This window comes from Cricetulus griseus, chromosome 5 (assembly GCF_003668045.3).
Source record: "Cricetulus griseus strain 17A/GY chromosome 5, alternate assembly CriGri-PICRH-1.0, whole genome shotgun sequence".
Lineage (NCBI taxonomy): Eukaryota > Metazoa > Chordata > Mammalia > Rodentia > Cricetidae > Cricetulus > Cricetulus griseus.
Genome location: NC_048598.1, coordinates 124580596 through 124606057, shown reverse-complemented (window position 1 = coordinate 124606057; position 25462 = coordinate 124580596). Strand labels below are relative to the sequence as shown.

At 45.7% G+C, this 25462-nt stretch overlaps 1 protein-coding gene across 2 annotated transcripts in view; it reads left to right on the top strand.

Moving 5' to 3' along the window:
• Positions 1-1105: 1105 nt before the first annotated feature.
• The window catches only part of Plekhh1 (pleckstrin homology, MyTH4 and FERM domain containing H1), a 47855-nt gene continuing 23498 nt past the window's right edge, over positions 1106-25462 (top strand). For both annotated transcript variants that reach the window (XM_027418367.2, XM_027418366.2), the window contains exons 1-6: positions 1106-1330; positions 10284-10435; positions 18839-18901; positions 19909-20058; positions 23201-23284; positions 25310-25391. In XM_027418367.2, the coding sequence (XP_027274168.1) occupies positions 10313-10435; positions 18839-18901; positions 19909-20058; positions 23201-23284; positions 25310-25391 (502 nt within the window). In that variant the 5' untranslated portion in view covers positions 1106-1330; positions 10284-10312. The remainder of the gene's footprint in view (positions 1331-10283; positions 10436-18838; positions 18902-19908; positions 20059-23200; positions 23285-25309; positions 25392-25462) is intronic.

Here is a 25462-nt window from a genome sequence, read left to right as displayed (position 1 = left end):
AATACAAATATATGAATATAGATAAATGCATATAACACATGAATGCACATGTAGGTATATGAATGAATGTATATATACACACAAAATATAATATAGACATAATGACAATAGTTGTATTTGGGTTGGGGTGACTTGCCACACAAAGGATTGCATGGGAGAAAGACCTAGTTTCCATTGTTAGCCCTCTGTATTTGAAATTCACATCATGCTTACGATTGCTTAGTCAAAGTGAACGGATGGGTGTCCCCTTTGCAAAACCCAGGGGTCTTGCCTATAAAGCCACTTGCCACACCCACTCAGTTTAACTGCTCTCCTTAGTGCCTGAGCTTTTAAAATTGTGCATGAGAATGCCGGAGAAGGTTTGCCCAAAGGCTCCACTCCCACCCCCAGATTCAGATTTAAATCTGGGGTGGGGCCGGGGACTTTTCTTTGTGGGGGCTTGGAGTGAATATTCCAGCATTGCTTGGAGAAACAGGCCTTGGTGGTGTTTTGTTTCCATTCGGTCTACAGAACTGGGAAAACCAGCTCTGTCTGTGTCTTTCCTTTTTTGGTTCAGGGGACCGAACCTAGAATCTCGTTCATGAGGTAGGCCGAGTCAAAAGAAGCAGTATTCCAAAGCAGATCTTTCCTAGTTCTTTTGCTAAGTAAGATTCCTCATTTGCATCTTCCTCAGCCCCATCCCCTAACCAAACATCAAGTGTCCCATTCGCTCTGGATGTGTGATTATTACGGTGTGAGTTAGGTATTGCGACAAGGACCCCTTGCCTTTCTGACTCCCTGGCCGTCGCCTTTAAAATAAGAAATACATACACAAGCAAACAAGTTCTGTGAGCTGTAGTGACACGCTCCCCCTTCGCTGCAAACTTCAAATCAGTTGAACAGACTACTCCCAATAATAACCAGGCGGTACTTTCTTACAGGTGGCTAGGCGCTCGGCGGGACATCCTTCAGGGGAAGGGTCCGGTCTTGTGAGCACCCCGCGGGGGTCCCAGCTGTCTGGGGGTCGCGGCGCGCAGCACTCCCGGCAGCCCGGGCCGCGCCCCGCGGTGGGAGGCTGCGGCTGCTGAGGTCATTTCCTGTGCCTGGCCGCGAGCTGCCCGCCGAGCGCGGTGCGGACACAGCGGGCGCGGCGCTGCAGCCGGCGCCGGGGCGGGCTTTGTGCGGAGCTCCGGGGACCTTCCAGGCTCCGACCTCGGCCTGCCACGCCCACCGCGACCCCTGCTGCGGGGGCGCGGAGACCCGGCGGCCTCTCGGGACCCGGCTGGAGCCACTGCAGGGCAGAGGCGCGCGCGACGGCCGGGGGCGGCGGGACTCCCGGCGGCTCACTCAGGTGAGCGGCCCCGGGGGCCGGGAGGGCCGGGGGGGGCCGGAGGTGTGCCGCCGGGGGAGGGCGTTCGGCGGGGCGGACTGGGCTGAGTCCTCGCGGCGGGGAGGGCGACTCAGGAGCAGGTGCCTCCCTACCTGGGAGCCGTGGGACAAGCGCAGGCAACCGGGGAGCTCCTGGACACCCGCGCTGGGAGGCGGTGACGAACCTGCCCGCGGTAGGTCCTGCCATTTGGGACCGGCTTAATCCAGTTGCTCCTGGGAAGGGCCCCCGAGACTACGTGCAGGCTTCCTTCCACCTCGGTGCTCGCCCCGGCTCTCTTCTGCTCCCCTCAGCACCTCGTCCTAGGTTGTTTCTGATGTGATTTCTGGATGTCTCTCCTAGGAGTCTTAGGCGTCAGGCTGGACTCTTAGTGACACTTTGGCCAAGCAGAAAGGAGCACAGGTTGGGCGCTGAGTGACATCAGGGGCTTTGTGTCCTAGAAGCCTTAGGAATACATCTCCCACGGAGGGTGGCGGAGGCAGCGGAGACCCTCCTGTGGAAATAGAATGTTCTCCCTGTTGCTCCTTCAGCGTACTTCCTCCCCGTCAGGATTTTGCCTCCATCAGCTTCGACTGTGAATCCACCTCATAAAAGTTACTGACACTGAGAAAAGTCTGGGTTCCAGGGGAACGCTCGAAAGATCGTTATTTGTATGCCTCCCACCCCCGTGCCCCGCAATGAAATAGCTATACTCAGCACCAGACTTTCTAGACTATCTTCTGTTTCAGACACTGTGGGGTGCAAGTAGTCGTCATTCAATTCATCAGCCTATTCACCTTTCACTGAAGAGGAAATTAGGACTCAGAAAAATCGTGTTTAGCCCAAGGTTATAGTGAAAGACTGTAAAGGTCACATAGAGACAAGACTCAAACCTAAGCCTTCCAGATTCCAAATGTGATATTGTTTGTTGCCCTCCCCTAGCTGCCTAAGGGACTTGCTCAGAGCTGTGATACTGTGTTCACCCTTTGGTCCCAAACTTAGGGAAATAAACAATTAGCCTAAAATAAGGTGCTGCCCTTCTGGCTGAAAAAGTCACCAGCAATAGGAGAGGTGTGTTCCTCTCATTCCATTCTTCACGGTGCATTTTTTCTTTTCTCTCTTCTTTCTTTTTATTTCTTTATGTCTGTTCATCTTTCTCCTTCCCCCTCCTCTCTTTCTTTCCAGATGCCCACACCAGCCCTCCTCCCTCAACCTTTCTAGTAGTGTCAACATTATAGTCACTCATCCTGGATCTTGGTTATTCTCTTTCTTTCTACAAGGCTGTGCATCTGTATTGAAATCTGTGCTCTTCAAAGAGTGGAGAGGCTTATACATGTAGACGGTAAGGGATATTAGCTGTGCAGGGATCCCCTCCCTCACTGCAGGCTGCTGCTGAGCCACCACCCTGCTTTCTCCGGATGGACCAATAAGCTGTCTAACCCTGTCTTGCCCTCTACCAATAGCTGGTTTTAAATTGATGTTGTAGCCTGGCATGGTGGCCCATCCCTGTGATCTCAGTACATGGAAGGATAAGGAAGGGGATCACTAATTCAAAGCAAGTCAACTATGTAGCAAGTTCCAGGCCAGCCTAGACTACACAATAAGATCCTGAGAGAAAACCAAAAACTGGAGTCCATTTGGAGAAGAGGCACTTAACTGTTGGCTGAAGTATGAATTAGAAGAGCCTCCGGGGAGAGCGCTTTATAATGTACATTACTTAATCCTATGATCCCATTTCTAGGACTAGCCTTCAGGTCTATGCTGATACATATAAAGTAAGGCATATTCATTGAATATTTATTGTAGTAGTGTTTATTTTAGTAAAAGATTGGAAATAACTCAAAATGTCCATCAACAAGGGATTCTTAAATAAGATCATGGGATGGCCTCACGATGGAATGCATTACGGTTCTTGAAAGCCTGGGGGTTAGAGAATGCAGTAAGGATGTGTGCTGAGAGGAAGAGTTCTGAGTTCTTCTGGTAAGTACAGTGAAGACAGTCTACAGGACAGTATAGCAGTGAAGAGAGCTTGCTGCTCTCACAAAGTTTAGTTTGAGTTTAGTTCCCAGCATCTACATCCATGGTGTAACTCCAACTACATTCCATTTGACGCCTTCTTCTGGCCTCTGTGAACACCAACACACATGTGCGTACACAAATACTATATGTATAAATGTTGTGATGTGTGTGTGTGTAGCATGTATGTGAATGCCTGCATTCCCGGTAGGTCTTTAAAAAAGTACTGCTGAAAATACAGGGGTGGCAAGGAGCCTTACTGTGCACCTTATATTCTCTTTTTTAATACTGAAAAATAAAAAGACAATGTAATTGTTCAAAATTACCATGTGGGGATGGCAGTGAGCATATTCATGAACCACATATCCTCATCTGCCCAGGAATTGCTCGTTTGCCGGCAGTGACATCAGCTGTCAGTTATTGGTGTTTATATACGCAACAGGGGTCAGACTTAGGTAAGACTTTTAATTTTTTAAGGAAATCCTGTGCAGTGTCTCCCCCCATCCCTTCCTCCCTTCTTTTCCACTGTGTCAGGTATAGAACCCAGGCCCTCACACATATTTACACACACCCCTCCCAACCCCCACCACAGCCCCACTGTGTTAGTCCCAGCTATCCTAGAATTAGTCTCCTCCTGCTCTAGTTCTCAAGTACTGGGATTACAGGACACCACACCCAGATGAAATTATCTTTCTTTGTTTGAGACAAAGTCTCACCCCATAGCACAGGCTGTCCTGGAATTTGAGGCTGTTTCCCTGCCTCAGCCTCCTGAGTGCTGGGATTACAGGTCTGAACTACCCTGCCCAGCTTGAAATAGCTGTTTTGACAGTCAGAAAGATAGTTAAATATAGGCCGATTCATAGGTCTCAACTGATGTCAGTACTGTTGTTTTCAAATATCGCCATCAATTTCAAAGCAGAACGGAGGACCAGAGAAGATAAGCAAATGGGCTACTCTGTCTGAGCCAGTATTTAGAGCCAGGTGGCCTCAGCTTGGGATCTTCAGTGCTATGCTGTTTCTCCTTTTGATACTTAGGTTCTCAAGGGTTAGGGCAAGCTCCCCCTTTCCTTTACCTCCTCCAATGTTGTCTGAAGGGTGATGCTCACACCCAGGAGAGGTGGAGTGTTTGCTGCTGGTTTGTTTAGAGGGGAGTGCTGAGACCAGAGGGATCCTAGTGTCTGCTTAACTTCTCCTCCCAGATGCATCAGGGGAGGCATGGAAGTCTTCCTTCCCACAATTGGCCCTTAAAAGAGCAGCCCTTTATTAGGTGATAGTTCATCCTTAGAATTGGAAGTTGCATAGGGGCCTCACATCCTCACATCCCAGAAGTGAGAGCTTCATCACCCTTTTCTTTCATTTTTTCTTTTCTTTTTTGGCAATTTTTTTTTTTTTTTTTTTTACTAATGATCCCTGTGCCTTAGCCTCCAGAGTGCTGGAATTACACATGTGCAGCACCGTGCCTGACTCTCCTTACTGTCTGGTAATATTATTGGAAGCATTACTTTCCTGGGTCTGGAGTGACCAGACTTGAAGGCTTGCAGAATAGCAGATCTTTAACAGCTTTACTGCTTCAGTATTACACATAGGAATTACCAAAAGTTGGCTGAAGTAAGTTAAGTCTCAACATTTTGTGTATTTCTGGCTAAATCCTCGTTTGCCCCAGAGATCCCAGGGCAAGTTTGTGATCACCAAACTGTTCTTGTGTCTTTTCCCCACAACCTCTAGCTACCTCTAGCCCTTGCCCCTAGCACGCTTCTGGGGTCTGTATGACTGGGATTGAGGAGCTTCAGAACAGCAGGTAGGGCCCTGACAGTCATCTGGTCTATCTGTCACACACCCCAGCCTTCTGGGCTCCAGTAAAAGCAAGAGAACAGGTTTTAGAAGAATGGCCATGGAGTGATGAAGTTGTTGCTGAGTGAGACTCATGGGAATTTATTGTGCCAGTCTCCTTACTTCTTGTTTTGTTTCTGTTTATTCTTGAACATCTTTTTGGGTGGTACAAGTGCAAGGACACTTAGCAGGCACAAGTTAATTTTATTAGCACTTTCTCTTAACATCTCTTGTTTTATAGCTGTTGGTCCTACCACCTACTTTAGCCTGGAGCTCCTGGGTCTTTGACTTGGCAATAGATACCTTACTCTAGGTCTGATTCCAAACCGTTAAATCCCCTCACATGCCAAGGCAAGCCTAGCATGAGCCCAGCCTTCTGAGGACTTGTCAGTATCTCTAAGGTAGTGAAAAGGATTTACCAGATCACTTGATAGTCCACTAGTATGAAGTCATAAAGCTGCCTGAATGGAGAAAGCACTCCTGGAGTATGAGGGCCAGGTGGAGGCTAGAAACATTTCCAAAATTCTAGGAAACTGATAATCTGGCATTCCCCGGTCCCCACAGAATCTCTGCAGCAGTTGGGGACAATCAAAAGCACTTAAGTATTTAAATCCAATTCAGGTCACCAAATGTCCTGAGTCCTGCCCCAAACCCCTGGGTCTTCTTGGGTGCTTTAGTTCTTAGCCCTGATTAGAGAGCAAGACTTCCCAAGTCCTGGTCTCAGATCTGCCACTTTTCCTGTTTATAGGATGAAAAACAAAATTTCCCTAAAAGACAAGGCGATTCAAGCATGAAGCCTCCCAGCTTCTCCCAGCCTTCCCCAGCTTCTCCCAACTTCTTCCAGCCCTCCTAGGCTGTTTGTCTTCACAGCAGGGATCTTAGCTCAGATAAGGTCATGTTTTGTTTTTGTCTTTTGTCTTCCTGCCTGTTCCAGTTGGTCCCAGTCTTTTGAAGTGGGAATGGCTGGGAGGTCACAATGTCCCTATTGTCTAGGATGACACTTCTGGGCTTAGGTCATATGTCCAGTGTTCAGAGGCTCCCAGAGCCAAAAGAATCAGACACTAGACCTCTCTCAGTGGTGTGATTGTTCTGCCCTTCTCTCCAGGTCTCCTCACATGGCCAGTGTCTGAGCTTGTGAGGGTTTCAGGTGCCTTGGAAAATCTGGGCTCTAGGTTTTCCTTAGTGTCTGATTCTTTTTTGGGGGTGGTGGTGGTGGTGGTGGTGAATGAGCCCCAGGCAGTCCTGCTGTTGACCAGCTATGGGACTGTCTGTAGAAGTTACTCCGACTCTGTTCCAAGTGACCTTCAGTGTGGGGACAGTAGTGCCTTCCTGCCACTTGTAGGTTGACCTGAGGGTTAAAGAGACTGCATGTTCCTGCCATAAAATAAGGACTCAAGAAGTCATAGCTATTTGTAAAGCCTAATGGGAAAGGCCTATTGAAGGCAGAGGCAGGCAGATCTCTGTGAGTTCCAGGTCAGCCAGAGCTACTCAGAGAAACTGCATCTCAGAAACAAAACAAAACAACAAACAAACAAACAAAAAACATAGTGGGAGAAACCAACTAATTAAAGTCAGCTGTGAAGGGGAAAACAATTTTGGTGATTAACCATGCTAGCGGCTCACTATTGCTCCCAGGTGGTCTTACTATCTGGCAACAGATCAGAAAGTAACTGGGTTTTTAGAGACCATGTGGCTCCTGAGGAATCAGAGAAGAGGATTTCAAAACATAACACATTTGGGGTTGGAGAGATGGCTCAGAAGTTAAGAGCACTGGGTACCCTTCCAGAGATCCTGAGTTTAATTCCTAGCAACCACATGGTGGCCCACAACTATCCATAATGAGGTCCGGGTCCCTTTTTTGGCCTTCAGGCAGAACACTGTATATATAATAAATACATTTTTAAAAAAAACAGCAACACATTTTATTATAGAGATTTCAAAGCATAAGTAGAAGACCAGTGTAACAGACTTCACAGACTGGCCACCCAGCTTCCCAAACCATCCAGCAGTTAAGGCTAGGGTATAGCTGAGAGGTGTGGAGGGCACTTAGCACACACGAATCCCTAGATTTAATCCACAGCAACAAACACACTTATACACACACTTGTTAGTGTTTTTTAAATAATTTAAAAAATATTTTGAGATTATAATTATATTTCATTTCCCTTTTGCCTTTATTCCCTCCAAACTCTCCCATGTATCCTCCCATAATCCCTTTCAAATTTATGGCCTCTTTAGTAGTTTTTACGTGTGCACACATATGTGTGATCCTTGTTCAGGTCACATTTGTCACTATTTTTTTTTTAACTTTTGTGTGTATGGGTGTTTTGCCTGCATCTTTGTTTATACCATATGTGTGTCTACCATCCTACTCGCTAACCTTGTACCTCTGTCTCCAAGCTCAGGTCAGCAGAGGCCAGAAGGAGTTGGATCTCCTGGAACTGGAGTTCCATATAGTTAGGAGTCACCATGTGGTTGCTGGGAATTAAATCAGGATCCTCTGGAAGAGCAACCAGTGTTCTTAACTGCTGAGCCATCTCTCCAGTCTCAAATTAGCACTATTTTGACAAATCTTACTTGACATGTGTTTTTACCACACTCTGTTGCCACAGGGTATTTTATCATTTTCTCTGAAAATCCTATATAACACATACCAGGTGATGTTAAAGAATACTATCAACCTAGAACTATTACAGTCATTTCTTCAAATGATTTGATGGTCAGGTGACCACATATCATGGTTTGGGCCAGGCCTTATTTATGGCTTGTTGCTGAGAATACCAACAGTGACTTAGGAGATTACAAGTCCTGATGCCGATGGAACCTTCCAACTTTCCTCTCCTGTTTACCCTGTGCCTCTGTCCCCAGGCTCAGGTACACTCATGCCTGCTTCTTTCCTCACCCTTGACCCAGTTTTTCTTGTCTAAACTACAGGTAGGAGGCATCTGGGTAAATTCCCCTGCTGGCTGGGGTTGTGAAAGGTGGCTTTCACCAGAGGCTAGCACAAAACATCTAAAAGTCTTCTGGCTTGCGTCTTATGACTTGAAGGGGATGAGAAAGCAAGTGTTTGTTTCCACTCAGGATGAACTGATGACAGTTGGCAAGACCACAGCTAACCAGAAAAGTGTCAAAGAAACGCACAGCATATTTCCAGTCCACTGTCAGCCCACCTAACATCCACAGAGATAGAGAATCGGAACTAAAGTAGGAACCAGAGCTCTGCCTTCAAGTAGCTGTGTGACCTTGGATGAATCTGTTTTTCTGCTTTAAGGTTTCCCTAAACACCAATGCCTCTGCCCTGTCCTCAACCCCTTTCCCTGCACCTATTTATCCACATGTCAACCGTGCATAAGGTGGAAAACTTCAAAGGAGGAAGGGACTTTACTTTCTCAACAGTAGAGCCTAGAATGGTATCTGACAATATGGCAGTTGAGTAGATAATTAAATGAAAAACAAGGGAGCCCTATGTTTCACTTCTTGCCCCAAGTTGGAATAATTATCACCAAGAAAACAGATGACAGCAAATGCTAAAGGATGTGGGGAAAGAGGGACCATTAGTCACTACTAGTAGGAATGCAAATGTAAACTAATGCAATAGAGAAATCACCGTGGAAGTTTCTCAAGAAACTAAAAACACAGAAGGAGTTCATGGACCTCACCCCTAACTGAGGAGCTATGAACAGTTTCCTTTGAGGGTGTGGCCCCTGGTAGGTACATCATCGCCCGGTGCATGGCTGCACACCCTCAAGCACATGAACACCATAAATTACAGTCAGGTTATTTTTTAAATGTAATAAAAATTAAAAATAGAACATCTAAATGACCCAGCTATATTACTCCTGGGCACATTCCCAAAAGACTTCATATCCTACCACAGAGATACTTGCTCATCCATGTTTCTCCTTGTACCGTTCATAATACAGAGCCTAAATGTTCAACAGATGAGTGGATAATGAAAATGTGGCATATGCCAAATGGAGTTTTGTTCAGCTATAAATAAAAATGTAATTATGAAATTTATAGAAACATTCATAGATCTGGATATTATTATATTAAGCAAGGTGACCTAGACTCAGAAAGACTGTCTTCTATCTCACATGTGGATCTTAGCTTTCAGAGTGTGTGTGTGTGTGTGTATGTAGGTTTTGAGCAAGTGTGGGTATAGGCTGTTATCGTAGAACACTATCATCCAAGTTTAATAGCCCATCATTTCATCACAACAGCTGTGACTGTTAGCAAGTGACCCCCCCCCCCAGATGGGCTTGTTGACTGTTGAATTCCCGCATAGAAGGAGGGGCTGGGGAGGGTCATTGGGCCCTCCCCTGAGATTCCTGAAGCTCTCTTCTCACCTCCAGGCCAGTTGTATGTAATTATGCCCTCATTTCACATGGCCTTGTGGTGCTAGAGTATATAGCCTGGAATGTTAACTGGAGTGAGGAGAAGCCATCTATACAGCTATGGGGAAGTCCATGCTGGGGTGAGACGCTGTGTGGGCGCCCACATTCCTGTAAGTCCCCCTTTTTCTCATGCTCTGTGTAAGCCTGATGAATTCATTGGTTTTCCAAGTTGAACTTTGGTGGAATTATCTTCCTTCCCCCATAAGGAGGGAGCTGGTGTTTTTTACATCTCCCCAGGGAAGGAGTCCCAGCAACTGTTGTGAAACTAGAAAGGAAACAAGAGAGGGAAGAAAGGTGTTGAGGAAGGTGGGGTGGGCAATAGAATGCAGGTGACATGAAAGTGACGAAGGTGCCTATGGCTCCAAGTGGGGGCAGCAGGTTGGAGGAGAATCTGACAAAAACGATTTTTGAGAATGCCACAGTAAAACCTAACGCTTTGTATGCTAATTAAGAGAATTACATGCTTTGTGTTCGAACTAAAGAGGATTTAGGACCACTCACTGAAATATATTCACACTGTCACTAAAAGAGGAAGGAACCAGGTTCCTATGGTGTCCAGGTTTGTCCTGAAGTTGCTCAGCCGCCTGGTCCTGCAGGACAGCCTGGGCTAAGAGCTGGAGCCTCCTCTTTTCCCCGCCCTGATTTCTCTGCCCTTCGGTCTCCTCCTCCTCACTCTCTCACCTTCCCTTTCTCAGTGTGCTCCCGGGAGTATTTGGATCCCATCATGGCAGAAGTCAAGGTGGAGGTGGCCAGCATAGACTGGCAGAAGCGCTGTCTTTCCCTGGAGACACAGCTTTTCCGCTTCCGCCTTCAGGCCAGCAAGATAAGGGAGCTGCTAGCTGACAAGGTGAGTCCCTGGAGAGCAGGAAGTTCCCTCACGCCCTGACACCGGGGCTGGGTCCAGTAGCCATTGTCAGGGTCAGAGTTGAGAGGGTGTGTTGGAGAAAGTGAACCCCCACTGAGACTTTGCTGTAAAAAATGAAAACTGAAAACCCAAGGTAGCTTTTTTTTTTTTTAATTCACTAAGCTTTTCTCCTGGCTCAGCCACCTCTGGTGCCACACACTAAAGAAGGATACAGTCTAGCTGGGTATGCTGTAGTGCAGCTTTAATCAGCTGTGCTGATTAACGGAGGCAGAGGCAGACAGAGCTCTGTGAGTTCAAGGCCACTCCCAGCTTCTAAGGAATATGAGGCCCACCTGGGCTACCTAGTGAGACCCTGTCAGAAACAATTAAAAATTTAAAAAATGATGCAGTCATCTTGGTCCTCTGTCACTTTGAGTCCCTCGTGGCTCATCTTCACCATATTTCTTTTACTATTTATTACTACAGCTGTTAACATTAGTTTCATGGTCTTTGTGGGCTTGATGATTTTCTTAGAACAGTGGAAATCTCCAACCTCCTGCCCATCCCCAAAAACAGATGGGCCTCAGCAAGTGCCTGACTTTCTGGGGACAGCAAACAAGCTTTGAAGTTAGCCCTCCCTGCATGGCTCCTAGCTGCCTGGCTCTATGAACTTCCACCTCTCAAGCCTGGACATGATGTATACCTCTTAGTTATTTTGAGACTGGTATCTGATGGCTTATATAAGCGTGAGGACGCTGAGTAATGCCAACAGGTGTTGTCTGTATAAGCTTAGGTAGGCTGGTCTGCAAAACTCACCTCTTGTCACATTGCTCTGGGAAGGCACATTCAAGTGGCTGGCTTTCCGAGGTACAACCTCTTTAGAGAGTGGAAGCCTGCAGTAAAAATGTATTTGTGTGGAAACATGACAGTTGAGTGACTCAACTAACTGTTCCTTGGCGGTTCTGATTACAGTATCAGTGTACTTAGCTAACCCTTAGAACAAAGGTAAAGTTCAGCTCACCCTTTTAAGTAAGGTCCAAGCCTTGGTTAGTATAGCTGGAAAGAATGGAACATGTGACCTGCCCTTCTGATAGCCCTGCATACTGAAGTTTGGGAAGGTCAGTCAGTGGTGTCACTTTGGCATTCTCATGGCTGAGCTGTGACCTTGGGCTAGATTGGACTTGAGTTCTTGAACCTTGGGTCTATTGGCATTGCTTTCTTAATTCAGACAGCATAGGGTTCTTGTGGGTGCCAGTCAGGTACTGCCAGTGGGATATAAGACTTCAGGCACCCAAGGGAGAGGGCAGTAGGTCTAAAGATGGTGTGGTCCAAACCACTTTTCCAGAATCATCTGGGGGCTGCTTGCTTAGAGTATCTGTTCTGGGTCACTCTAGTCCTCTTGTTCTAAGTCTGTTAGTAATCTGTGGTTAACAGGCTCCAAGAAGATGGTTTTGCCACTATAGAGTTTAGGCCCTGGTATTGGGGGAGAGGAAGAAAAGATAAGGGGAAATACTCAGCCAAGTGGGCTGAAACACGTCTCAGGAGGGATAGACACCAAAACAGCCTCCGATAAAACAAAACAAAGGAAGAACACCATGAGTGAAGAAGGAAGCATGTACTTCTAAGTGTGAGATAAACACTGAAAAAAGCAAGAGGCCTCCCGGGGAGTAAAATAAGGAGGGACAAACAGGATGCTCAGCTTTAGCACCTGTGTGAGATGGGGGCAGTGGCCAGCCTCCCCTTGGTCATATAGGTTCTAGGTTTGAGTTTTCACATCTGTGGAGTCAGATGAGATTTGACTGCCTGGAGCTAAAAACGGAGTCTCTTGTGTAATCTGGACTAGTTATAATAACAAGGTAGATGATGGTAAGGAAATCACCCAGAAGCACCACGAGATGGCCAGAGTTTCTCAGACTTAAGGCTCTGGGAATAACAATGGTTTACTGTTGGACTTATATAGCTGTGTTATTAAGAACCTGAGTTCTGGGTCAGGGGTGACACGGGAGAAACTGGTAGGAACAGACTCAGTCTCTTTGGAGGAGGAACAAGACTTCAATCCAGGTCGCTCAGGAGTCCCAGGAATCAACATGAGCCTTACTGATGATGAAAGTGTTACCCAAAATGACTAGTGCCTGGGGGTGGGGAGAATCTATAGTTAGTAGGAATTCACATGCACAAGACATAATTGTACTTCTAATGATAGACCCATGGGCAAAAGACTGTAAATTCATTAAAAACCACTGATAACAGAATAAAGAAATTGAACAACACAGTATCCAAGAGGACCAAGCAGACCTGAAAGCCAGCTAGACCTTTGAGAAAAGTGTTTATATTAAATTAGTTTTCCAGTGGGTTGGTTAAACATCAGGTTGGCACTGTAAGCTAGTCTGTGTGTCTGTTACTAGGGATCAAACCCAGGGCCTTATGCATGGAAGGCAGGGACTCTGCCCAGAAGATAGGAACAGGCAGAGAATACCAGAAAAAACTTCTAAGAAGATCACACAGAGAAATAAAGATGCAGCAAGATGTGACTGCTAGGACCACAAGACTGTATATTCCAAATTACACTCTGTCACGGCCATGGAAGAGAGCATGAAGGACAGAATCATTCGAGAAGATAATGCCTAAAAACATTCCAAACTTGACAAGAGAGGTGAAGCCCCAGATTCAGAAAGCAGAAGAAATGAGCACAGGATAAAACACTTAAATACCACTGTCTTCTGTTTTAGCTACTTAAGAGTGTGGCTGCTGTAAAAAAGAACCAACACAACGGCTTAGACCAGACAGGTGCTTGTGTCTGTCATGTGTAACTTCCCAGACAGAAGCAGTCTAGCCCTGAGCTTAAAGATGGTTCATTCTGGTGCTCATTGTTCCACTCTTTCCTTTTAAGTGTATGATTCAGAGGGTACATGTGTTCTTCTTCCCAGATCCCACTGGCCATATCGTAGACACGTGGTTACACTCAGCATCAAAGAAGGCTTGGAAATGTCTTCATGTGCTCAGCTAAAAGTAGTTGTGTGTTTTATTTTCTAGAGGAGAGAACCCATAATGCAACAACCAGCTGTTCCCCTCTCTCCTCATTTTGTGGTACTAGAGATAGAACCCTGGACCTCATGTATGCTAGGCAAGCTCTCTGCCACTAAGTTACCCCCTCAGTAGTCGGCTGTCTCTGAGTCCAGAATGAATAAAAGTGATAATGAATAAAACTAGGTTATACATTAACTTTCAGATCACTGCAGTGAGGAAATGGAATTAAGGAAAGTCTATTGAATACAGACTGCAAACAGGAAAGGAAGTATAGAAGAGGGGAGTATGATCCAGGTATGGTAGTGCATGCCTGTAATCCCAGCACCTGGGTGGTAGAAGCAGAAAGATCAGGTCAAAGGTTGGGCTACATGAGACCTTGTCTCAAAAAAAAAAAAAAAAAAAAAAAAAAACCACCAACAACAACAACAAAAAATACCCAAACAAACAAACAAAAAACACAAGGGAAAAGGACCTACAGAAGGGACAAGATGCAATGGTAGAAGTAAGTCTATTAGTCACAGGTGACATACAAGGAATACATATTATAGTATTGATCTATGAAAAGTGAGAAGTGTTCTAGCTCAGTGCTGGCATCCACCTGTAACGTCTGTACTCCAGAAACTGATGCATTGTTCTAAAGCCACACTGAGGCATCAGCTAGGCTCCAAACCCTTGGCTTTTCCCTCTGCTATTTTGTCCAGTGGGTAAAGAGTAGTAGTAAGAATGTTGGACACCCACTTCTGGGATGCTGGGAATCGAGCCTATGGCTTCGTTTGTGGTAAGCAGTGCGTTATCCTCTTGAGTTATGCCCCCAGCTTTGGGGTGGGGGGCAGTGGGGGCGTTGACAGTCTCACAGAGCCCAGGCTGGTTTTAAACATCTAAGTACCCAAGGATGACCTTGAAGTCCAGATTCTTCTGCCACCACTTCCCAAGTGCTGGGATTATAGGCAGGCACCACCACACCTGGCCTGAGCTCCCTTTTCAAAGGGACAGTTGAGATGCAGGATGACGAAGTTCTCAGCTCAGGTAACCCTTTGGCATGGTAGTACTGTGATTGGGTGTAGGAGACTTCCTGCTGCTCCTGCTGCCATGGAGCTGGTATTTCACGGTGTTGCCACGTGTCCCAAGTTGCTGTGGACATGGGGAGTTGAATACCAGATTGGTGCCAAGTGCTTTTCATCAGGTTGCTACAGCCAAGTTCTAGGGAGCTTATAAATCTTAAATGCAGCTGGTGAAAGTAGATCCTTGACAGCTGCATAAACCTGACACCTCCTTGGCTGGCACGCCACTACAGACCCACACACCAAAAGGATAGCTGAGGACATGGTCTTAGGGAACCCTGGGGAGGAGGAATAGAGCCCAGATGAAGGGTGGCCTACCCACAGAGCCAGATTTCACAGCTCCAGGTGTGCCTCTTACAGGGCGCATGGAGAAGACACGTCTGCTGCTGCTCATGAGGGAGTATTCGGGAAAAAGGGGAGCTGAAACTTAAAAAGTGACGGGTCAGCTTGACTACACTGTGAGCACTCCAGCGGCAATAGAGAAAATCTGTTTACAAAAAAGCAGGAGCATTTAAAATTTCTCTACATCCAAGGCCAGTGTTGGTAATTGATGAGTACAATAGAAGATACATGGATAGGCTTCATACTTTTCTCCTTAAAAAGCTTCTGAGTATGGTGGTGCACACCTTTACTCTCAGCACTCAGGAGGCTGAGGCAGGAGGATTGTGAGCTTGAGGACAGTCTGGGCTATATAGGTGGACTCCCCATCTCACAAACTAAACCAAAATAAAAGTTCTTTTGAAGTTTATTTTTATGTGTGTGGGTGTTTTGCCTACATGTATGTATGTGCCTTCAGAAGTTAGAAGTGGGAATTGGATCCCCTGGAACTGGTGTTGCTGACAATTGTGAACCACTGTGTGGGTGCTGGGAATCAAACTCAAGTCCTCTGCAAGAACAGCAAATGGTCTTTACTGCTGAGCCATATCTCCACCCCCTCAAAAGTCCTTTTTAAAAAGGGAGGACTGGGGAGATGACGTCAGAGTTAAGAGCACTTGCTGCTCTAGCAGAGGACCTGAATTCAGTTCCCAGTATACATTTCTGGCAGCTTGTAACTGTCTGTAAATCCAGTTCCAGGGGATCTGACACTCTCTTATAACTTCCACAGGCACCAGGCACTCATGTGGTACACATACATATTTTAGCACACACACACACACACACACACACACACACAAATAAATCTTTAAAGAAAGGGGGGGGGAACCCTGAAGTTCTAGATGTTTCAATGTTCAGAAACTAGTTTTAGTAACTCCTTCCCCCAAAAGAGGCATAGAAGTGAATGCAAATTTCTCTTGAGTGCCAAGTGTCCAGAAAAATAATGACAGGGAGGATTGGCAACAGAGGATCATTGGCAGCTGTGGGGCGAAGCTGCTTGCCCATGGCTGACAGGAGGTGCCTGGCTCCGGATGACCTTATGGTTTCTTGTGGGTCTAACCATTGTTGGCTGCTCTTGCCCCAAGTGAAAAATGCTCTGTCTCCATGGGACAAAGTTAGAAAGTGTCAGACAGTTGTGGAAGTTCATAAATGTGAGTTATCATTTCCCATGGAAAGCCTGTGGCTTCTGAGCCACAGAGTAGACATGAGGATGAAGACTACAGCTTAACCATCTGGGAAACCTGTGGAGGGACCAAGACTGTCCCGTTTAATATTTCATTGTAATCTAAAAATACCCCAGGTCTTTGCATTGGATAGATTCTTTCAGTAAAGCAAAACCCTCAACACTGGTTAGCCAAAGCAAACAGGAACTCTATTAGAAGGACCAGGGCAGCAGGAAGCTCTTCATTTCTGTCCAACAGCCATGACATGGTGAGGCTTACACTTCTGTGCAGCTCCTGGCCTCAGTGTCTTGATTCCAGGTTTCAGAGTTGCAGAGATTTATCCTGCCCAGTACTGAAGGGAGAATTATTTAATGTGGAGTTGGTCAGTACCACTAGCTATCATCTGGCCTTTCTCTCCAGCCACCTACTAGAACTTTATGGGCGGGACTGCCACTTCTATGACTTTAGTATTGCTCTGTGCTATGTGAAACTGCCTGAAGGTCAGGGAACCCCAGGACTGGCCTAGAGCCTAGGATTTCTGCTGGTTTGAGAAAGTTCTCAAGGTTCTAACTGATGCCTGAGTGGCATATCCAGCCTCTCTCTTAGCTTGAGTTGAGGGGTTTGGTCATGATGATTTAGTTCAGTAGAGGGTGTGAAGAGGAGGAAGTGCATGAACCCTCGGCCCTTTTCACATAGGAGACCCGTGAGTTTTACTTGGACCTTTGGGAGAACATTCTGACAAATCCTCCTCAGATGCAGTGGATACAGAAAGTAGCTGTGTCTTCTTGATTCTAGAAAAGATGAACAAACAGACAAGGGAAGGACAGCCTCAGGAAAAAACCCCTCAGGTCCTCAAACGTGACTTTAGGCTCTGTTGTGACTTTCCCTGTCCCACACTAGCCCAGCTCCTTCTCTTCCCTTCACATCTTTGTTCAAGGAAAGTAGAATTGTAGCTGAGATGTGCCCATGAAAAGACATAGGGACTTGCTTGCTGTATGGTAAATATCAAGCCAGGGTCTAGGCCAACGGAGAAAAGGTTGAATTTCTGGAGAGGTCAAATCCTCAGTGAACAGTGAGGTGAGGGCTGGAGCTTGGAAAGTAGAGTACACTGATTCTGTCCGGCCGCCAAGAGGACAAGTATGAGGTCTGCTTCAATTGAATGAATAATGTAGGTGTGTTGCCCTGGGGAGGAGGGACGGGAAGCAGCTGGCACTATCTCAGGGAAGGCACGGGACCCTTGACATGAGAGTCAGTCATAAACATTTGTCTTTGTGTAAGTGGTTTCTGCAGTGCATAGCGGCGTGTCAGCTGAGGGAGAACCTGTACTCCACTTGCTAAGCTAGGAGCTTGTGGAACTGCAGACGAATTGCCCTGAAGGCCATGACCAGTTCTTAGGCTGCAGCTTAGATCTGGTCCCTGATGAGCCCATGAATAAGATTCCAGAATTAGCCAGGTGTAGCAGTGCACGCCTTTAACCCCAGCACTCAGAAGACAGACGCAGCCAAATCTTTTTCTAAGTTTGAGGTCAACCTACTCTACAAAGAGTTCTAGGACAGCCAGGTTTATGTAGAGAGACCCTGTCTCAAACAAAACAAAACAAAACAAAACAAAAAGTCCTTGTACCTAAATAGTATGCCTCTCCTGGCAGGGAGATAGACTCTCCCTGACCTGTGTGCTTCCAGGGCCTTGCACATGCTAGGCAAGGGCTTTACCTCCAGCCCGAAAAGTAGGTAGGTAGGTAGGGTTTTTTTTTAATTAATTTTAAATAATTTTTTTAATGTGCATGCGTTTGTGTTTGTGTAGGCACACATGTCATGATATGTGTGGAGGGTAAAGGTCAACTTTGTGGAGCCAGCTCTCTCCTCCTACCTTCATGGGTTCTGAGACTGAACTCAGATGACCAGGCACAGCAAGTGTCCTTCATCTGCTGAGCTATCTGGCTGGGCCAGTATATATGTTGTTGTTTGGTTGGTTGATTTGGTTTGTCCTTTATTTATTGTTTGTTTGTTTATTTATTTATTTATTTATATATCTACTTATTTACTTACTTGTGTATTAGGACATGGTTTTGTATGGACCAAGCTGTCAAGAATTTTCTATGTGCTCATTTTGTGTTTTTTTTTTTTTTTTTTAATCTTTCTGTCTCCATCTCTCAGGGCTATATTTGCAAGTGTACACTGCTGTTCTCTGTACAAGATAGAATTTTAAAACTTCATTTTATTATTTTGTGTGTGTGTACATGTATGGCAGTCAGAGAACAACTTTTAAGAGTTGACTCTTGCCCTCATCTTGCTGCCACCACTGGACTAGCTGGCTCATTCCCTGCCAATTCTGTCTCTGAATGCCATGATCCTCCAGCTGGTAAGATACTTCGGGTAGAAGGAGCATTCCCTTACCAGTGGCAGAAGGTGGGCGTGTATAGGTGCATGCTCCATGCTGGGTACACGGGCAGACAGCAGTATGGCCCTACCCATCACCAGTGTAGAGCGGAAAGAGTCACCAGAGAGAAGAGACTAAGGTAGGGTTGGGGCAGTGGTGTTCAGGAAGAAAACAGTGACCTGCCATACTATACAAGGGGCTTTTTATCTTGTGGTGATGACAACAGCAGTGATACTTCCTCTGCTATATAAGTTTAGGGTGGGGAGGTGAGCTGAGAATTGCCATGACAATCTTTACCCTAATATCTGGGAGTCGTTTAGATAGGCAGTTGAAGTCTGACCTTCAGTGGTGTCTGTGTACTTGGTACTAATATCTCTCTTCCTCCCTCTCTGACTGAACAGATGCAGGAGCTGGAGCAGAGGCTGCTGGAGGCTGAGCAGAGAGCTGAGAATGCAGAGACTCAGGTAACTGGGCCTGGGGTGTGGTGGGAGAGTGCTAGGGAGATGATCTTCCCATCACATGGGCACACTCTTCAGGAAGAACCTGCAGCCTGAACACATTAAGGCACAAGGAGCTGTGCAATGAAGGAATCTTTGGGTAGGTTTGGTGTAGTAAATGGTGTATTAGTCCAAGTTGGCTGTGCTGTGCTGCAGGAACAAATTGAATCTGCAGGCTGTGTTTTATGTTTAGTCCTCATTCCTGGTACACTTCCAGTAGAATTAACCATGGAATCAACTTCCACTGCGATTCAGGAATCCAGGCTGAAAGAGGTTCCATTATCTTTTACCCAGACACGTAAAACCTATAGGGTCTGCATGCATCCCAGGATAGCACAACAAATTTGTAGGTGACACTGTCATGTTACAATGTCAGTGTTTGAACACTCCTGCCTGGAACACACAACCTTCTTGGTTACCATTGGAGAGAATTTGCTGGGTACCCATGTACTAGATTTCAAATACTTGGGGCCATTACAGCTAGTTCAAATCATTCAGGGCTACATAGAAAGATCTTGTTCAAAACAACATAACTGTAAGTACTTCAGCCCAGAAACGATGTATTGTTTCTACTTACAGCCCCTTGGTTAGATGAATGGCATGACATTGTCTAACTCTAAGAGGGTGAGGAATATGCGGAAACACACAGATGTCCTGTGAGAAGTATCTTTGCCCCAACTGTTCAGCTCCTTCCTAACATTACCCCTCCTCCCCATCCCACACAGATAGTGGCCCAAGATGTAGCTGGTCTTTTCAGGGTAGCCAAGATGAGTTTCTCTTTTGTCGGTTCCTTTTGTTCAGATAAAGGCATCAGTGGTCACTTCATTAATTGGTCCAGATTGTCCTGGGTAAGGGCTCTGCCTAGAGGCACATTCTGAAGCATCAAGGGGTTAGCCCATTCCATATTGTGTTGGCCACTGCACACACTACTTAAATGATCTGAGACTTTATGAGGACTTGTTGGTGCTTTTCAGGTGGGTGTGATGGAAGAGAAGATAAAACTGTCCAATCTGAAGAATGGGGACTCCACAGGCAGTTTGCACCAAAAGTACCAAGAATTGCTGAAAGCCATGCAAAGCAAAGATGAGCTCATCAGCCAGCTGGAGGCACAGCTGGAGAAGCAGGTAGGGGGCTAATGTGAGGCAGAGTCTACTTCCCTCTCAGCATCCGGTGTCAGTTGGCCTCAGCATCTCCAGCCCCTGTGCCTGAGCCCTGAGTGATGAGGTACTCATTTTTTCATGAGACTGTTCTTTTATATGGCGACCCTTAGGTCTTCTTCACGTCTGTTCATTCTGGAGGCATACTGATCTAATAGGGAATGTCACCTCTGATGCTTGCTGCTCTCTGGGGAAATTGCTTGACTCCCTGATTCTCATTTTACAGCTCCATATAATAGGGGTTATGAAACGTCTGAGGTCTGGGAGATGATTACCTCTCAGTATCTGTGTATAATATCAGACACGAGATTGGAGCTTGGTAAGAAGATCTTTTCCTTTTCTGTGGAGGCCTTGTGTCAGGCCAGCATGTGCTACTTGATACTTAGCTGTAGTGTGACTGACACGACATAGGACTGGATAGTCAGCCTAGGTCCACTGGTTGGCCAAAGTTTCTCAGTGAACCTGAGCAGGCAGAGAATAGAGTTGCCACTGAAAGTGGAGACTTCTTACAAGTTCATGGGAGCCAAACAGGCCACTGTCCAGTACTGCATGCAGCAAGTTAGCATTCTTGCTCTTAAGGACTTCATAACCCCTCTGGCCTTCTACTACTTCTTGTGCTCAGACTTCCTCCTCTTCATAGTCTTATTACCACCATCAAGCTGCCTAGTATGGCTTTGAACTCCTTATCATCCTGCCTCTACCTTCCAAGTGCTAGCTAGACACATGCCACTGTATCTTCTCCATCCTGGGTCCATCTCCTTTGTCATTGGCTTTCTTCTGCCCGCTTTCCCCTGGTGCCATCTTACCATCCACCCCCACCCAGTCACAAGGCCAGGGTAGGTTGGGAGACTTTGACGTATCTACACATGCATTCTCTGTAAAGGTCTCAGCTGATCCAAGCTGTTCCTTCCAGTCATGTGGGTGAATCTTAACATAAGCTAGCTGACAACTGTGCTATAAGCACTGAACTCTGTACTCTTATTTCTCACTCAGAATGCCCCAGCAAGAGGGGAATATCTTATCTCTCATTCAGAGGTACAGATTCAAGGCCATAGAGATTAGGTTTACAGCAAGAAAATTTCATGTAGAATCAAAAATTATATTTCATTTTATCCTATAGTTCTTTTAAAGCCCCCCCCCCCAGTACTGATTCTCAAACTTATACTTTTATGCATGGTACTTGACTGTTCTGCCACTGAGCTATATCCTCCATTTTCAGTGCCTTTAGTTGAAAACCTTTTCTCTCTTGAGACAGAAGTTTGCTTACTATATGGCGATAGCTGTCCTAGAACTGGATCAGGTTAGCCTCAAACTCAGAGATCCACCTCTGCCTCCCTAGTGCTGGGATTAAAGGCCTGGCTAGATGAGTATCTTTTCAGTTACTGATTATTTTGGGGCTACTACTTCTGTGCTCATTTAGCTCTCTCTTTTTAAATTGTAAGCATAATGTATGCTATAGTCAAGTACAAAACATCCAGAAGGGTCTAAAATGGTAAGGAGCATTCCCCTTCCTCCCCAGTGCTCACTTCCACTTCTCACTAGTCTCTTGTGTACCAAAGCTCAGCAGTGACTCTCATTTTGTGGTTGTACCAGGTTTACTTAAGTATCTCTTGCTTGTGGGCACTCAGGCTAGTTCAGGTTTTGGGTGCTATGTTGTGCTGCTTTCTCAAATGCTATTGCCATGAGTGCTTCTGATGCTGTTAGACCAAGGTTATGTATGTTTGAAACATGGGTAGATGTTGTCTAATTGTCTCCACAGAGACCTTGAGTTTGTGTGAGAGTTGCTTACAGTATTCTTGACATTTGCAGGTAATACCAAAGTAGTCTGATAGAGGGAAATGATGTCCTATGTATTTGTATATGGCTGAGCTTCACAACATCTTCTGGGTCCTTTTTTTGTTGACTTCCTATTCATATCCTTTGCATGTTTTGCATGTTTATTGGGTTGTTCATGGCAACTAGCTATCTGTATGTGTGTTGTTTCTGTTACAAATCTTTCTCCAATAGGTCTTTTGTTTTGTTTTGAAAATGGGTCTCCCTATTTGCCCAGCCTGGTCTTGAACCTGTGCTTAACTGTGCTTCTCACCTTAGCTTCATGCATAGATGAGTATACAGGTATACACCACCCTGGCTGGTCCTCCTCTATTGGTATTTTAGTTAGTTTAAATGCTTTTCTTTTGTCACACAGTAATTTATAGAGATGGTATAAGGGTGTATTATTTAGTTTTTTCCTTGGTGGGTTTTTGGGATTTGTATTATGTGTAGGAAAAATCCCTTTCCACTTTAAATTTTGTTTTAGCAGGATTTTGTTGTCTAGTCCACCTGATCTTAGGCTCTACCTGCCTCAGCACCCCCAAGTGCTGAGATTGTAAGTGTGCAGTATCATGCCCAAGAAGATATTTTTAAAAGCCATAACAGAGCTCATTTTCTCTGCTGCATCACCTCATTCTGTCACTGGGTTCCTTCTCCTGGCTTCTCTCCTTCCTTGCTAACTGCTGTAACAATAAGTCTTTCTGCCAAGCCACCTGAGTCCTGCTGCCACATGGGCGCTTTCCGCCAGGCCGCCCAAGTTCCACCCACCTCTATGTTACGGTCCCAAGTAACACACAGACTTATATTAAGTACAATGCTGCTTGGCCAACAACTAGGATTCTCATCTTCTAGATCAGTCTTAATTATCATAAATCTATATATTTTATAAGATTTCAAGCATCCTGTCTTCCTGGGCTCACATGGTGACTCTGTGCTTCCTCCTACCTTTCCTAGAATCCTCCTTGCCTCCTAGTCCCACCTATCTTGTTTTCCTATTGGCCAACAGGACTTTATCAACCAATGAGACAATCATATACACAGAAGGACCTCCCCCATCATCTCCTCTTTTCTGTCTAAATAAAAAGAAGGGTAACTTTTCTTTTATAATAACTGAAGTAAACTATAACCATAACTATCTGTCTTCAACTCCATCAAAGACCACTAGGATAATATATAAACTCTAGAATTGATGGAGACATCTCGCTACCTGGACAGTCACCCAAAGTTCCTCTGTAACTTGGAGCACCCATCTCAGCCATCAGACTGCTGTAATTAACTAAAGGCTTTCTCCTTGCAGAAGCAGACAAGAGCCGAAGAAGCCAAAATTGTTCAAGAAAAGGCTGCAAAGATCAAGGAATGGGTGACAGTAAAGTTAGCAGAGGTGAGTTGAAAGCTCAGCCCGAGGTCCTGCCCAGGAGCCTGCCTCTCCCCAACTGCTGTCTCACCCACAATCCTCATAGTGAAACCAAGCTACATGTTCCTTCTCCCCACGTGTCCTTCCAGTCACTTCCTCTCCTCTTGTCTTGGTCGGCTTTCCTGAACCCTTCTTCTAGCCTAGTACTGGGTTTGAGGTTGGGGAGATGGGATTGGTATCTGGAAGTTTCGGAGAATCCTCTCATCTTCTTTTTAGTGAGCACATCACAATGCCATTTATTCTTTTTCTTTTAAAATATTGTAAAGTATGACCTAGAGAAATGGCTCAGTGATTAAGAGGGTGTATTCAGAGGGCTTGAGTTCCGTTCCCAATGCCTAAGTTGGGCAGCTCACAACTGCTTATACCTCCAGCTTTGGGGGCTCCAACTCCCTGGCTTTTACAACACACACACACACACACACACACACACACACACACACACACACACACACAAGCACATGAATACCAACTTTTTAAAAAAATACATCTTTTTAAAAGCATGTGGTCAGGCTTGTTGTGGTAGCACACAGCTTTAATCTCAGCACTGAGGAAGCAGAGCTCTGTGAGTTTGGGGCCAACCTGGACTATACAGTGAAATTCCATCCTCCCCTCAAGATTGTGGTAAATATACATAAATATTGCCACGTTGACTGTTTATTAAGTATCCAAATGCCAAGGTATTAAGCACTTACAGTATAGCAGCATATTGTGTGTCCACCACTGTTTCTAAAGCTGCTTCTCACCCCAGAAGGAAACTTTGTTCACACCAAACACCTCTGGTTCTCTCCCTCTCAGCCCCTCTTCCTGTATAGCCATGCATTTTGTAGTTTGTCACTGATTATAGCTTTGTTTAGGAACCCAGGACTAGACACTGCAGCATTACTAGCAAGTAAATGGCTTTCTAAACAGAGGGAGTCATTAGACTGTGAGTTCTTGAGGGCAGAACTCTTAGAATAAATTAAGGACACCCCCTGCCCCCATCTGGCCCTTGCTTGAAAAGTGCTCAAGAAAATTGTGCTGGGCTGAATTAATTTTTAAAAAAGATTTATTATATATACTGTGTTCTGCCTGCGTGTACACCTACAGGCCAGAAGAGGGCACGAGATCTCATTATAAATGGTTGTGAGCTACCATGTGGTTGCTGGGAATTGAACTCAGGTCCTCTGGAAGGACAGCCAGTGCCTTTAACCTCTGAGCCATCTCTCCAGCCCTGAGCTTAATTAATTTAATAGAAAATACAGTCACTACTAGGATAGAATTCACAGGTAGCATTCACAGAGAAACAAAGTGGATGTAGAGAAGTACACACAGTGTGTAACTATTAGCTAAAGAGTGAACATGGGTCCAGCTAAATTGAAGTGTAGGAATGCACCCGGGGGTGGTAAAATTCAGAAAGCAGGGGAATCTGGTAAGCTAAGAAGAACTGTTGTCTTTTGTGGGGAGGGGACAGAGTGACTGAAGGGGCAAATCAGGAAGTGTCAGGTGCTGACAAACTGCCGTCTCAGCTTGCAAGGTGGTCATATGAGCAGCAGCTTCAGAATCACTTAAGCACTTCACTGAAGTGAGATGCAGTTTTCTCTGTGTGTGCTATATTTCACAATTAAAAACAAAACAAAACATTATCAGTTCCAGGCCAGCATGGGCCACATAGAGAGACTGCCTCAAAGAGAGAGAGAGAGAGAGAGAGAGAGAGAGAGAGAGAGAGAGAGAGAGAGAGAGAGAGGGAAGGAGGAGGAGGGAGGGAGGGAGGGAGGGAGGGAGGGAGAAAATGAAAATGAACTAGAAAAGCAAATGCTACCATGTGCTATTTTCAAAGATTTGGACTTTCAGGCTTGTTTTGGATTACACATGAACAAGCAGGGTTGGGCACTCTAACCCTCTGTTTCCTTACTGCTAGGTATTAACCCAGGGCCTTTGGCATGCCAGGCATATACTCTACCACTGAGTGACAAGTGACACAGGCCCCTAAACCTTCATTTTCTTTTTGCCCAGCTTGAAACAGAGAATGAGCACCTGAAGGCCTATAATCAGCAGCTGGTGGAGCAGGTGGAAGCCCTTCGGGACACCCTTGCGGGTAGGTAGACCGGTGTCTATAGGCACAGCAAGGCGTGGGACAGAGTGGAAGGCGTTCTCAATGGGTATGCC